The 16115-nt window shown below is 39.4% G+C and overlaps 1 protein-coding gene across 3 annotated transcripts in view; it reads right to left on the reverse strand.

Moving 5' to 3' along the window:
• The window catches only part of cacna1aa (calcium channel, voltage-dependent, P/Q type, alpha 1A subunit, a), a 116326-nt gene continuing 100211 nt past the window's right edge, over nucleotides 1-16115 (reverse strand). For 2 of the 3 annotated variants that reach the window (XM_084117455.1, XM_084117453.1), the window contains exons 45-48: nucleotides 14331-14444; nucleotides 6980-7181; nucleotides 5126-5370; nucleotides 1-3177 (exon numbers count right to left, since the gene is read on the reverse strand). In XM_084117455.1, the coding sequence (XP_083973581.1) occupies nucleotides 2563-3177; nucleotides 5126-5370; nucleotides 6980-7181; nucleotides 14331-14444 (1176 nt within the window). In that variant the 3' untranslated portion in view covers nucleotides 1-2562. The remainder of the gene's footprint in view (nucleotides 3178-5125; nucleotides 5371-6979; nucleotides 7182-14330; nucleotides 14445-16115) is intronic. The other variant, XM_084117454.1, reaches the window with a different exon arrangement.

The following is a 16115-nucleotide window of genomic DNA, read 5'->3' on the forward strand; positions in this document are numbered from 1 at the left end:
CAAGTTTTGGCAGAAAAGGCCCGGTCATTGTTTCACCCATGCAGTTTGATTGGCTGTGTTACATGTTCCTGTGCAGTTTGACTGGCTGTGTTACATTTCCTGAACACAGAACGGTGCACCATCGGTGACAGACACATATTACGACTCTCAATGTACAGGTCATTGACAAACATGGAACAGAAAAAGGTGAGACTGACAGAGCCAGAACCTCTGGCTGCCGAACAATGTGGATCACAGCGCCATCTGCTGATTGAGTAGAGGTAGTGGAGCTCAGTTACCTTCTCACATTTAGCCTACCTACACATTGAAATGTCTTAGGGATTTTTTTTTTATTTTTTTTTTTAGGTCAGTTTAAAGCAATGGTTCTCAAGCTTTTTGATTTGAAGGCCCCCCATTTCTGGTATGTCTTTTATAATCATGACAAAGCTGCTTGTTTTGTATCTTTTTGGGGGGAGTTTTAATTAACTACAATTTATTATGCGATTAGATTATTTGAATATATTAAAACTAATTGATTTAATAATTGAAGTCATTGTTTACTTCTGGCCCCCTGGTTGAAAACAACTGGTATAAAAGAAATAATTATTAATAAATAATTATAAAAAAATAAATAAAAATCAGCATTTAAAAGGAAGATTATGACAGTAAAGATTTTTATAAAATATAAGATTTTTACACCAACCTAATTAATTCTTGTTAACTAACATCTAAACGCTTCTAAGACGTTTATATCATGTTTCTATCAAAATGGTTGATAACTAGTCAGCTCTTCCTCTACTTTCTTTTTCATTTTTTTTTCCTTCTTGATAAAAAGTGTTCACAGTTACAGAGACTTGAGATCAGATGCATGCTTCAAACTGTCATTAACGCTCACTGATATGGCTGAGAAAGTGTTTCCATAGAAACAGTCCAAGTCGTCGAGCTACCGAGGACGTCAGCTGAAGGTCAGATGGGTTTCTGTCATGGCCCATAATGGATCACTATCACAGAGCTCCACACACCATCTACACAAAACTCACATGAAAACAAGTATGGCAATACAAAGAGTGGCAGTCAAATACAAAAACAGGTAGAAAATGAAATTAAAAGCATCATCATCATCATCATTATCTTCATCATCACTTATCATTACTTATTTATGTGATCATCTTTATACACACATTGTCATTATCAACATGAAATCATATGTAAAGATGGAGAGGTTCTCTCTATCTCTTCTCCCCCATATCTCTCTCTCTCTGTGTGTGTACCCTGGAAGACTGGAAGAGCATGTTTATTCATCCTTTGCCTGTTATATGTTTGTATATTTTATGTGCTACTATATCTGCATTTTTGTGCAAGTGAGCAAATTATCTATACAGTGATAGAGGAATGTAAATAAAATGTTATCAAATGTCTCAAGCTTAAAAAGTAATTGTGCTATCTGTTCATTTTGGATTCACGATCTTTATTGTATGTGGTATTTGGCACCAAATCTGGTACAACAAAATTGCGAACATCTCTCTGGTCACCCTTTTACTAGTAGTTTGAACGTTAGCAATGGCTTCATCTCCCCTATCCTTCAGGAGAGAGGGATCTCAGAGAGTCGAGAGAGAGAGAGAGAGAGAGAGACGGGGGGCGTCGACGGGAGAGAGAAAGAACGTCACGGACATGACAAAGGAGCCAAAGAATTTATCCCCCCTTCCCCCTTTTATCCAAAGTTTCTGTGTATTTTTTAACTTGTTTTTTTTTTTCAATCATGCAGGATTTCCAAAGGATTCATTTTTTAGGAGTTCAAACAAAGCTGGGCAGTGAAACAGAAGATTCAAACTCCAGTGTTTCCAATGAGAAGCAGAAGACGAAGCTGAAGAAGAAGAAATAGTGAGGAGCTTTGCGTTTTTCTCTCCTGTTTTGTCTGTTTGTTTATGATTCTTCTTTCTTGCATTTGGGGGGCTGAAGTGCAGGGTGGGCTTTCCTATTTTAGTTCAGGTGAGTTCACCTCCATCTCCCACCCACAACTTACCCGCACGCCTCCCCCTCAACTGGGATAATTATTAACAGTAAACATAGATGATAAAACTCATCGATATTTCCCAGCATCTGGACTGATTTTTGCAATAAACGAATCTCCAGTCAAGTTCTGTGAAATAAAAAGTGATCCACCTTTTTTTTTAAACGAGTGCTAAAGAGTTTGTAGCGTCTCATTTCCGGAGGGACTGCATGAAATGTCCTGGGGGAAAAAAGTTCAGACATTCCTCCTCCTTATCAAAACATTTTTTTTGTATTCTTCAGAAAAAGGCTAGGAACAGGATTTCATATTCGTTAGTCTTCGTATTCACTGTCAGCGGTCCGTCGCTTTCAGGGAAACACTTGGCAGCAGAGGAAATGGAAAAGAAACAAGAAATAGAAAGAAACGAATCATGCCTTGATTTCCCCTGTGGACATTCAGCGCACTGCCAAGCGTTTCCCCGGACAGATCTGCCAATCCAGCGAGAGTATTGTTTTACTGTGAGCCTACGCTCTGCGTGGTGGCAGTCCGTTCCAGAAAAGTGCGGAAGGACTCGCCCCTCCCCGTCCCAGAGGCTAGCACCAGTCATCCTCATCAGTCTCACTGTAGGGTTCATGGAGGCCCTTCCTGGGCCCTCTGGGATGAGGAGGCTTATGCGTTCCCGGGTGGGTGGGGGCGTGGTGGTGCGGAGAGGGCGAGGACGAACGGTAGCCGTTCGGCATGCGCCGCGGGTGGCCCTGAGAGGGGGTGCTGTGGCGGGAAGTCCTGGGGGAATGTGGGTGAGGGTTGCCCTGCACAGGGCTTTGCTCGTAAGATGGAGGCTCGTTGTGATTGAACTCGTAGTCTTGGTCGTCGTAGAAACCGTCGCCCTCCACACTCTCCGTAGGACCAGGGCCCCAGTGCGCATGACGGGAGGAGCGGGGAGAGCCGTGGTGGGGAGGCGACGGGTGGTGGTGAGGGGGAAGCGGGGGCTCGGGGCCAGGCGGACTGAACCGACGGGAGGTCGGGGTAGGGAGTCGGTTCTGCTGGCCGGGAGGGGGGGTGCCACCGATGGGCTTACGGACCACGGGAGAATAGGTGACGTGGGGCCGGGGCGTTGCAGGGGTTTGGGGTAGCTGACGCCGGCCGCGGCGGGGAGTGCTGGTCCCGGAGGTGGAGGGGACTGGACTGCCGCTTACTGAACTACTGCCCTACATGAAAATGGAACAAGGCAAATAAAACAGAACCACAAAATTAACCACACAACAAGAAGAAAGACAGTAGGAGGTGACACACACACACACACACACACACACACACAAACACACACCGCAGTAAGAGAGGAAAGAGCGCAGTCATAAAAGAGAGAGAGAGAGAGAGAGAGAGAGAAATGCAAGAATGAGAGACATTGCAAAGCAGTAGAGCAAAGCGACCGATGCAAACAGCCATAAAATAAACGACCAAAATTAAGCAACATATCACAGGGAAAAGAGAGGACACAAGGAAGAAAAAACAAACAAAAAACAAAAAGAATTGAATTGAATTCTGTTGCAGCTGTGAAAATAACTTCAGGTTTGTTCTTGACAAACTAGGCTAGTTAATGTCAATTCAAATGAAACTGAAATTTAGACTGATCACATCATTTTTGGGCCTGACTATCAGATATTGTATTATTAATATTATTTAGATAACAAACAGCATAAAATGACTCAACAACAGACCTTTTTTTTTAAAAAATTGATCTTTTACATCCTGTTGTAATACAAGAAACATGGCTTCTCTGCAAAAATCATTAAATCATTTTCCCAATCAGTATTTTTGTCTTGTTTTCCAGTAAAAAAATAAAAACACAGTTTGTTTGAATGTTTTTGAAAGAAGTTTCTTATGCTCAGAGCACAAACCAAGCCACGAAGTCCAAGGAATTGTCTCTAGACCTCTGAGACAGGATTGTATCGAGGCATAGATCGGGGAAAGGGTACAGAACAATTTCTGCAGCACTGAAGGTCCCAATGATCACAGTGGCCTCCATCATCCATAAATGGAAGAAGTTTGGAACCACCAGGACTCTTCCTAGAGCTTGCCGCCCGGCCAAACTGAGCGATCGGGGGAGAAGGGCCTTTGTCAGGGAGGTGACCAAGAACCCGGTGGTCACTCTGACAGAGCTCTAGCATTTCTCTTTGGAGAGAGAAGAACCTTCCAGAAGAACAACCACCTCTGCAGCACTCCACCAATCAGGCCTGTATGGTAGAGTGGCCCAAACGGCAGCCCCGGCTCTCCCCGTAAAAGGCACATGACAGCCCGCCCGGAGGACTCTCAGACCATGAGAAACAAAATTCTCTGGTCTGATGACACACAGCTTGAACTTTTTGGCCTGAATGGCAAGCGTCATGTCAGGATAACACCGCCAATACCATCCCTACATTGAAGCATGGTGGTGGCAGCCTCATGCTGTGGGGATGTTTTTCAGCATTAGGAACTGGGAGACTAGTCAGGATCGAGGGGAAGATGAATGCAGCAATTCCATTTAACCTGATGGAGCTTGAGCGGTTCTGCCAAGAAGAATGGGAGAAACTGCCCAAAAAAAGGTGTGCCAAGCTTGTAGCATCATACTCAAAAAGATTTGAGGCTGTAATTGGTGGCAAAGGTGCTTCAACAAAGTATTGAGCAAAGGCTATGAACACTTATGTACATGTGATTTTTTTTTCATTTTTCATTTTTAAAAAACTCGCAAAGATTTCAAACAAACTTCTCTCACGTTGTCATTACGGGGTATTGTTTGTAGAATTTTTAGGAAAATAATGAATTTAATCCATTTTGGAATAAGGCTGTAACAACAAAATGTGGAAAAAGTGAAGCGCTGTGAATACTTTCCGGATTTTGTGTGTGTGTGTGTGTGTGTGTGTGTGTGTACGTATGTAAAAAATACAGAATAAAAATTTATGTTTTACTGTTGGCAAAATAGTTTTTTTTTTCTTTGTAAATGTACCCCTAAAAAAAAAAAAAGAAAAAAAAAGATGTTTTGATCATTTTACCAGAAAACAGTGAAGGCAAAAATACTGATTAAGAGATTTTTTTTTTTTTTTACTTCAGTGCTGCAGAAATGCTCAACTGTGATAAGATGCATTATGAGCACATGTTCATTATGAATGAATTGCCCACCTGTCTGTGAGTCAGGCACTCTCTGCCCTCACTCGGTGAGCGGGACCAGCGGCGGTCTCCCTCTCTAGACTGTCTGTGGCTGTAGTCCCCTCGTTCTCTCTCATGTCCGTAGTGCTCCTTATCTACAGAACTGTGGTGGTGATGATGATGATGGTGGTGCTTGCGGTCTTTGGCCCGGCCCCGGTCCCTCTCCTTGGATGGCAGGTCTCCTGACTGTGTGGTGGTGCTGAGATCAGTACCAAGACCTGCTAGGCCACAGCCAGAGAGAGAAAAATGGTACTAGTATTAGCTCTCCTATTCTCTTATACACAGAAATATATGGGCCATTCTACAGAATTGGTTCAAAGTCAGAGTTGGAAACGTCTTGCAAAAATGTGTCTTTTTACACAAATTTTGTATGTATGCAAATTGTATAATATCCAAGGTACACATTTCTAGTGCAGTTAATGATCATACTGTATTTTCAGAAAGATTTCAGAAAGATTTTTCCTCTCCCCAAATTTGTCACAACCGAAACACAATAATAAATAATTTAATAAGAAGGATTATGTTGACCAATTAATATTTTGTTTACATCTACCTTGTAAACATATTTTTTGCCATTTTAAAAAAAAGTTTTCACAGGTAAATCAGTAACAATTACAATTTTAACAATATTTCAAGTGTCATTTATAAGATTTGTTGTATTTTGAATGAGTTAATAATACTGATTTCAAAGTTAAAGATTCATTAGTTTGAATATACATTGAACCAAACACTATAATAACATCTTAGTTGATAATTCAATATACTTTATTTTAGACAAAACATCCATGTTTCGGTCGTGACGGCACATTTTCGGTAGTGACAGTAATGTATTGGTACAGAATTTTAACTCACATACTAAAACATACCAAGATACTAACTGTACGAAAGATCTGTTTATTTCCCCCAAATAAATGATTATGCTTTTGTCACTACCAAAACAATGATGACGTTACGGTCTTGACTGTTTCGGTAGTGACAATTTTAGCTATTTTTGAGCCTAATTCAAAGATGCTAATCAGCACATGATTAACTAGCACAGTTCTGAACAGTTATACACACACAAAAACTAAATTTTATCGAATAATACTCAAAAAACCATGATGTCACAACCGAAACTTAACCACGTTTCGGTAGTGACAATTTAAGATACTTATGAGCCTAGTTCAAAGATGATAACCCCGCACATGGTTACCTAGCACAGTTCTGAACAGTTGTACACACATAAAAACAAAATTTTATGGAATAGCACCCAAAAAAGTTTGCTTAATTGCAGAAAAAAGGTGTTTGGTAGTGACGTTCCTTAAAGTTACACACAGATTTTCAGACTTTTGAACACATTTTCCTCAAAATGATGGTACCTATCTACAATGAAAGAGAAGCTATGAGAGAGAGGCACACAGGAATATTTCCTGATCAAAAATGTCGGGGTGTGGTTAAAATCAGTCTCAGCCAATGAACTAAAACATACGCTGTTTCGGTAGTGACTTGAAAATGCGGGAAACATTTTTTTTATTAAAGTTTTAATGATTTAAAAATATATATAAAATAAATGACAATATCATTTTCACAAGCTGAAATTTAGGGGTTAGGGTTCGGGACAGCCACCTCCCAATTGAAAGTACCCAATAAATGATGATTTTATATATATATATATATTAAGCTTACTGATATTTTAAATTATATTGTGGGATTCAAAAGATGATAGAAGGATCTTTGTAAACATCTAAAATTTGAACTCTTAAATGCTTTTTAAATGTGTTTTTTGGTTGTGGGACAGCAGTTTGCACCAATTCTGTAGAATGGCCCATATATGCTTTCGTCTCTGACCTGTATCAGCATCAGTGTAGCGGCTCAGGGACCGCTCTGACGCGCGGTGACTGCGGTCTCGATGGCGATGCCCATGTCTGTGACCCTCTTCTGGGATGACCCTTTCCATGGCATAGTCCTCACCCCGCAATGATCGGCCTGGACGCCCGTGTCCCAGAGATGAAGCTGAGCGCTTCATAGGACTGTTATCGGTGATGGTCTGCTGAAAGAGTCGGCACAGGACAGAGAAAGAGGTAGGGAGAGAAAAGAAAAGGGAGCGAAGGAAGAGAGAGTTTTCTGTTTATTGGAAATAGATGGGTCTGGAAGATTTGAGAAGGGAGCTTCATTTCTGTAGTATTTAGTAACGGCAGGCAGATGGTCGTGCGAATGTACGGCCTTGTTTACACCTGGTATTAACATCCGTCTCGGGTGATCCCGACACAAGCGGTCAGCTGAGACTTATAAGTCTCCTGTGGCCACTTTTGATAATATAATATATTGATAATATAAGGGAAACAGTATACAATTTTGTGAATATACACATCACTTGAATCATCATTCAATAGGTTGGGGTCAGTAAGATAAAAAAAAAAAAAAAAAATTTATATATATTATATGCTATTATATATATTTATATATATATATATATATATATCCAAAAACAACAAGTCATGCTATTTTACATACTTTTGCTTCTCAAGTAAATTGATGTTGTTAGATATTTTTATTGGAAAAAAAGACAAGCACCCTGCTTACGTCTGTAGATAGTGTAAACCATTTGTGATCGTATCTACCCAAACATATCTTAATACCAGGTGTAAATGGGCAATATGATGACTTCAAACTTGTGTTAAATTCTGCAGGTCTGGGAGTTGGTGTGATTTTATTGTGTATGACCTGACGAACACACTCAGACGATACCAGCGAACAAATAAACAAAATCACCATTCACCATGCAGAGACCGAGAAGAGGAGAAAGATAGAAAAAATATGAAAAAAGAGAGAGAAACTGAAAGATAGCTGCAAAAGGTCGTGCCCCGCATGCATCCAGGACTGAATCTATGAAGTCAAAATACTCATTGGTTATGAAAACATTCTACTACAACATTTGAGAGAAGCACATTTCTTCCAGCAGACCCCTCTATCCATCACTCACAGTCATGCACACCGCAAAGAGCGAAGAGAGGGGGCTGTCCAGGCTTTAGAGAGAATGTGTGGGGCAACACCACATATATGGTCCAGGAAGAGGGATGTGCAGAGTGGGGTGGTTTGCAGTGGCTCAAGCCCTGGACCCTTTGCTCTAGTCTGATTAGAGCCTTTCCATCTCAAAAAAAGCATGAATTTGACTGTTTTGGTGCAGCTTCACCATCAAACACCATCAACACTGACACCTAGAGTTGTGGATGGAACATTACATACCATCAAGAGTTTTCAGTTACTGATTCACTTGCAGAAATCTGATACAAATAGAAATCATACACCCATTTGCTGTGTAACCTGGAGCAAATACAGACTAGGAGAGTGCAGCAAGTCAATTTTTATATCTCTTTTTTTGAAAACATAAACAGTGTTGTTTGTTAAACAGGAATGTTACCTTACAGTTTTGCATTTTATAGAAAGCAACCATATGTATTATTTTTTTCTCACCCACTTCCATCACAGTAGCATTAGATTTTTAGGTTTTTTATTTTTTATTTAAAATGAGGACAAGTGGTTGTTCCTTCATCATGTGTTGCATTCAACAACTATATTCCAGTATAGATGTAAGTGTTACTCAATAACACATCCAAACTTTTCTAAAAATAATAAAATAACAAATAAAATGAAAAATAAAAACGCCTTAGAAAGTCCCTCTTTTCTCCCAGTGACACATTGAAAACCTAAACACACATCTCTGCTCAGCAACACAGTCACACGCTCACAGTCATAGCACAGATAATTGCAGACTCACGCACAAAGACTGTGGAGACATATGCATATAACATGTAACATGCACATGAGCACAGCACATAATGAGTGTTGCAAAGCACAAAGATAGCAGATATAAATTAGGAGGAGGCAGACAAGGAGTTTTGTGTGGTTTTATTTGCACACAAATCTAAAAATATGTTTGTGCTGTACAAATAATAATGCTATATATATATATATATATATATATATATATATATATATACATACATACATATGTACATATACACATTCATTATTCAACCCCCATTGCAAATCAGGTTTATTGGCAAAAAATAACTCTCAAAATTATTCAACCCCCTGAATAGAATCCCTCACAATAGCACAAATCTGCAAAACAGGATTTGTCTCAAGCATATGCAACCATATTTCTGAGAAGACAGGTTCAGAAAAACCCTCGAGTGACTGCAAAAGACCTGCAGCAAGACTTGGTGGCAACAGGCTTGCACAGTAAGGCGAGTACTAAACGCATGCGGTTTCCATGCCAGAACTCCAAGACGTACACCACTACTGACCCAAAAGCACAAGAAAAGTGCTCAAACTCATTTAAATAAGCCACAGAAGGGATTCTGTTCTGTGGAGCGATGAAACAAAACTGGATCTTTTCGGCCCTATGGATCAGTGATATGTCTGGAGGAAGAAGAATGAAGCATCTGCTGAAAAGAACAGTCTTTCTACAGTTAAGTATGGTGGCGCTCGATGATGCTCTGGGGCTGCTTTGCAGCGTGTGGAAGGCAAGATCGAAATCAGGAAATCCTAGGAGAAAACGCCATGCCGTCAGTGAGGAAGCTGAAGCTTGGGGGTCATTGGACCTTCCAACAGGACAATGATCCCAAGCATACCTCAAATTCCACCAAGGCTTGTTTGCAGAAGTCCTGGAAGATTCTACAGTGGCCATCACAGTCACCTGACTTGAACCCCATAAGGGCTTTTCATGCTTGAAATAGTTAACCCTGGGTAAACGGAATCCTGGGTTATCTTTATTCACGTTTATCACTGCTCATACTATACCCGGGGTTAACAGTTAATGCTGGGTATTCATAAGCTGAAGTTTCACACTGCACATTCCTAAACCCTGGGTTAAAGTTTCAAAATATTTGCATATTTGCAATGTCAGTGTTACTGACTTGACAAACACAGCATGTGACCTGCTTACATAAAAGCTCTAGCATTGCGCATCCTGTAATATCAAGTTTTTTTCTTCACTCCAATTGCCACTTTTTCCATCGCCGTTTGATATTTTTCCTATCATACGCAGAAACGACTGTTTATATACATCGTACGTTGTTTCAGTGACTGCCCAAAGCGCATGAATATAAGGCACGCGATTGGTTGTTGGTTGCTAGCATCTAGTTGTAACATTCTAACACCACATCGTTTCGCACTGTACAAGTTCGGCACCGCAATGCGGAGATAACACCGCAAAAGAGGTGCTTGCACTGCTCCAGAGCAGGGTTTCAAAACTCCGGTTAAAAAGCGGTGCTAACCCCGCATCTAAATTACAAGTGTGAAACGCTCCTTTTCCCGGGGTTAAAAGCAGTGTTTAGAACAACGGTAACCCAGGGTTAAGCGCAGTGTGAAAAGCCCTATAGAAGATATCTGGTGGGATTTGAAGAAGGCGGTTACTGAATATTATTGAACTGGAGGCCATTGCTCACGAGGAATGGGCTAAGATACCTCAGAAACGCTACCAGAACCTGGTGTCTAGTTATACATCTCGTTTGCAGCAGTTCATAACAGCAAAAGGGTGTTCCACTAAGTACTAAAGATGCTTGCCATGAAGTGGTTGAATAATTTTGAGATTGCAGAAGTCATCAAAAGTTGTATTTTCAGTTGAATTTGGGGAAACCACTTGAAACATTTGTTGTGTTGAGCTATTTCAATTACTTTTATTTGATTTGTTCATTGCAAACAGCTAAAAGTCTGTATTACAGACTGTAAAGTCTGTACATTTTGCCTATAAACCTGATTTGCAAAGGGGGTTGAATAATTTAGATTATAACTGTGTATATATATATATAATTTTCTTTTAAATACATATGTTAAATATTACATATGATTCTTCCTTAATTGCCTTAATTTTTTCAGTTAAATTTGACTATTATTTCATCGAACATTTTGAATTAAGTTTGCTACAATGGCTGAAATAATGGGTCTTTTTTTTTAAATGAATGTCAAAAAACAAAAAAAACAACAACAACAACAGCGTTACAGTATTGAACGTTTTTTCTAGTATTTTCTCATAAAATATTTGGGCACAAATGATGTGATTTCCAGAGAATTGGCCAGAGAGACAGAAAGACAGATGTTAGAGTCAGACAGGGTCAAACTGAGTGATGATGGAGAAAAAAGTAATAATGAACGAGAGAGGTTGCACATACAGTGAGATTATCTCCCCGGTGCCGTCCTTTCCTCCTTGGCTGCTATACAGCCATTTCCATAAAAGCACACGCCAAAAATATGTCCATACAAATACACACATATGAAGCACATAGGGCCGCATTTACACAAGACAAGGCACATTAACAGTGGGTGACCCCAGGCATGAAAGAGAAGGAGAGAGAAACAAAGATTGCACTCAAAAGAAGAAAAAGGTGGAGATGGGGTTCATGCAGTAAATTAGGATGGGGAGGCCAAAAACAGAGCGAAAGAGGGGAGGGAATAAGGAGAGAGAGATATATAAATAAAGAGAGAAAAGAAAGACACAGAGAACCTGGTTAGACACAGAAGCAGTGGAGACGGAAAAAGACACTTACCACAGCAGCACACAAACTGAGGGCCAGAGGCAGTGTTAGAGACACGTCACAGTACACCACACAGAATGATACGGTGAGGAACGGTACAGTGATCATCACAAGACACAGTGGCCATAGAGAGGTATTCTACTACAACACTGCACACATATACAGTACGTATAGCATGAGACCACACCAACAAAACTCTCTTGTACTTGGTTTCTGAAATGTATGTAAATTACTCTCTCACTGTGTACTGTTCAAAAGTTTGGGATCGATAAGATTTAAAAAAAAATTGTTTTTTATTTTTATTTTATGAAGTCTCTTATGCTCCAAGGCTGCATTTATTTGAAATAAAAAATTACAGCTTAACAGTAATATTGTGAAATATTATTACAATTTAAAGAACTGTTTTCTTTTTTAATATATTGTAAAATGTCATTAAATCCTGTGAATCTGTATTTTCAGCTGAATTTTCAGCATCATTACTCCAGTCTTCAGTGTCACATGATCCTTCAGAAATCATTCTAATATGATGATTGACAGTTGTGCTGCTAAATATTTTTTGTGGTTTAACATTATAAATATCTTTACTGTCACTTTTGATCAATATAATCCATCCTTGCTGAATCCAATAATTAATTTCTTAAAAAAAAAAATCTTAGTGACCCCTACCTTTTGAACGGCAGTGTACATACATAAACTTGGGAGATATAAACACACACACATACACATGCTCACACAAATCCACATCTCAGTACCAACTCCCAAGTCACTGTTTGCTTCAGCATCAAATTCCACTGAGCTTTATGACCCTGAATGATGCAGTTCAAACTTGGGCAAAACAGAATTTATATATACACTTTAGCACTTATATAAAGTAATACTGCACTGTAAATACAGTTAATGCAAAGCTTAATTTACAATAGTAAAATACTGTAAAGATACTATACGAACACTGAGTAACTTCTTTACTGAGGGAGGAAGTCAGAGTTAGCTAAACCCAAAAAGGAAAATAAGAATTTAAAGAGAAAAGAAAACGAGAAAGAGAGAAGAAAAGACATATTCTATAATGAGACAGCATGATTAGATGATTAATTCAGGGAGAGAAAAAAACTACTTTTCTAATCTCTCAGCTTCTCAGTTCCCACAGCAACATGGGATAGCAAAGTGTGCTACAAAATCCCAGAGAATGTAGTATGTCATCTGGGTATTGTGTTTTATGATCACAGAGCATTCAGATGTCCTATTTGTGTGACATACTGCTTTTTGTATAAAACTGCTTATTGTGGCAAGGACATGTGTATATTTGGGTCTGTATGAACGAGGAGGCGTTCACTCAAAGGCCAGTGGTGAGAAATATGATAAGGAAAAAAGAAAATAAAAGAAAAACACATACACACAAATTCTACCTGTTCTAGACCTGCATCAAATATGCATCACAAGTAAAGAGGGTGCATGTTGTAATATGCTAGATATCATATATCTAGACAATTATAATAAGAGAGTGTTTGAATGCAAAAAAATATGTATCCTTGAATACATCACATCAAACACATATTCTGATAATTATACTTAAAATGCATATTTATGACAGGTATGCGGATGAAGATCATGGATCTGTTCTGCGCCCAACATGTTTTCCTATTAATTCACAGCATTAAAAGGCAATTTTTTTTCTTTTGAATTTTATCTGTTATGAAGATTGATACACAACATGACACAAAGTATTTGGACAGCTAAACATAAAGCTGCGAATGCTCTGCATACCCAAGCCATTCGTGGACTTGCTACTTAACATTAACATTATACAGTTCTATAAATTTCCTTTTTTGAGGTGAAATGTTGGCAATACGTATGTAACTCTCTGTCATTAATTTATTTATTTGACGAACGACGGAAATTTTCTTCAAATCTGCCAGTTAAGAAGGGTTTCGGGTAAGCGGATCTAGAACAGCTTTGGCGCCTACGCTCTGTTGTTATGTATCGTCATCATTGTCCCGCATTCTCATTGGTTTAAAAACTGCCTTTTTGCAAGTCGCACCTGACTCAACTCAAACACAGCTCAAGCTTTTACGGGTGCATGTGAAGGCATTAACAGGTAAATGTAGGCTACTTTCAATAACAGGTCAAACATATAAGGAATACTTTAGCTGTGTTGCTGTGTGTCATGAGAGCAAGCAACTGAGCAGCTAACACTCTGTCTAGAGCGAACGCGAGCGTCTCGCTTATTATAAGCCCATCCAAAGTTTCTGTACCAGGTGCATTTTTGACAAAACGCGCCACCCAGCATACCTGGTTAAAAAAATGTCACTGCTCGCCACTGGCTGCTATGCCAACTTCCAGTCTTCCACTCAAGAGACTGCATGGCTGTATACTTGATCTGATGCATCTTTCAGCCATTTAAAGTGGTTAGGAATTAGTGACTTAACATAATTCACTTGTTTGTAACTCACCCTCACACTTGCTTGTACAGGACATCAATCCATTGCAGATGCTATAATGGGTTCTCTTTGCTTTATCTGGTCAATGGACACATTTGTTTAATGCAAAGGCAGCAATGGAAAGTGGGTTGTTTGGAGGGCCAGGAAAGGAAAGACAGATGTGAAAAGGGGGTAGAAGAAAAGGAAGGGGGGAAACACAAAGGAATGACAGGATGAGGCGCTCACTTGGTTGTCTGCTGGGAGTCGAGGCATGGAAGCAGCCCTGCCATGGCCTTCCATCGGCAGATAGTGCTCAGTGTCCGAGTAACCGTCCCGCCCCATCTCTCTCATCTCTACTGTCTGCAGAAACAGAGGGAGACCATGCATGACTGCCCAGGGACAGCAGGCAAGAGCGGAATGCCAGGAGCCTGAGAGGCAGGCCTAAGCACAGTGGATGGAAGGAGGACATCTCCACCTTCATCTCTCCCTTCACCCTGTGGGGAGATGCAAGAGTAGCAGGACAGTCCTGCCCCAGCCTCTGTTCTACACGCCACTGCTGTTGGGTTTGCATAAAGTGATCTGATGCTGTTATCAAGTACATGCAGGGATTCAATGACAAGATTATCCAGAGAAGATCAGGAGATGTTGGTATTACAAACAACGCTCTTTCTCTTTCACAAATAGTTTTAAAACAGGATATAGGGCGTCAACTTGAAATATATGGACACACATCTCTTTTGTTGACTCACATATACAGTACATATGCACTTTTGTTAAAGGGTTAGTCGTAACTTTGCTCAAATTGTTGCTCCAATGATGTGTGCACTATAATTCAAAATTATCTAAAAAAAAATATATATAAAAAAATATATATTGTTATTTACCGATTTTTCTTATTCTTCACTGAGTGAATGGAATCACTCATTTATATTTACATTCATTTACAAGAACTGACTCAAACGATTCAAATACAAATCAGACATTGCTGCTTCTCTCATGAACAGATTTGTTTCAGTAAATAGACTTCAATTTCAGTCACTAAACTACCATATGGCTTCAGAAGATTACAGTGCACTAGTTTTATGGACCATGTGTGAATTCTCTTTTTTGTCATTGGGGATTGAATGTCCTCATTCACTGTCATCACGCTTAATATATTCTTCAAAAACTCACTCTTTATGTCCCATAGAAAACAAGTCATATGGGTTTCGATCAATATTAAATTAGGGTATTTTTAATTGTTCAGTTTTAATTTTTGGGTGAACTTTACATTTAAGGTTTTGCTATATATATATATTTTTTTTTTTGTTGTTGTTTTTTTCTCACTGAACTATATTCTCTCACTGTTTGGGGACTTTGTTCTGTAGCTTTTGTTACTTCCTTCTTATGAATCACTTAAGTTGCCTTCCCCATTGATGAGATTATGATAAAAACATCTGCTGTTCCAGTCATGAATTTAATAAATAGTTTAGCTGGGCAGGAGTGTCTCAACTCCTGACAGTACAATGGCACTCAGAACTGCGGAAGGGTTTAAACATCCTTCCCAGACAGCCGAATATTAATGCATATATTCCATGACATGAGCTTCACCGTACAAAGCAGACATGTGAGAGTAATAAAATAAAATAAACGATAACAGATGGACACACAGACTGAGGGGAAATATAAACGAGAATAAGAGAGAGTGTAAGTCTGCTGAATTCAGTTTTTACTCAGCAACAGAGATGGTGCTTTGTTGCTCTCTGCCAATGAGATGCACATGGATGAGGGATAGACAGACCAGCCATTCATGGTTATGAAAAAAAACCCTCAAATAAATACCCTCCACAAAAGACTGAATATCTGATATGCTATCTTATAAAGGCAGAGAAAATATTATCGATCCACTGCGACGTCCAATGGAGTGACACTACATGAACGTCCTGAGCTCTAACAAATAATTATCATGCTGTGAGTGAGTTAGCATGCTGCTGTAGAATTCATAACTAATGAAATAGTGGCACTTACATTTAGAAAACTATTGTTTTATCT

Source organism: Abramis brama, assembly GCF_963993115.1.
Source record: "Abramis brama genome assembly, chromosome: 1".
In the NCBI taxonomy this organism is placed as follows: Eukaryota; Metazoa; Chordata; class Actinopteri; order Cypriniformes; family Leuciscidae; genus Abramis; species Abramis brama.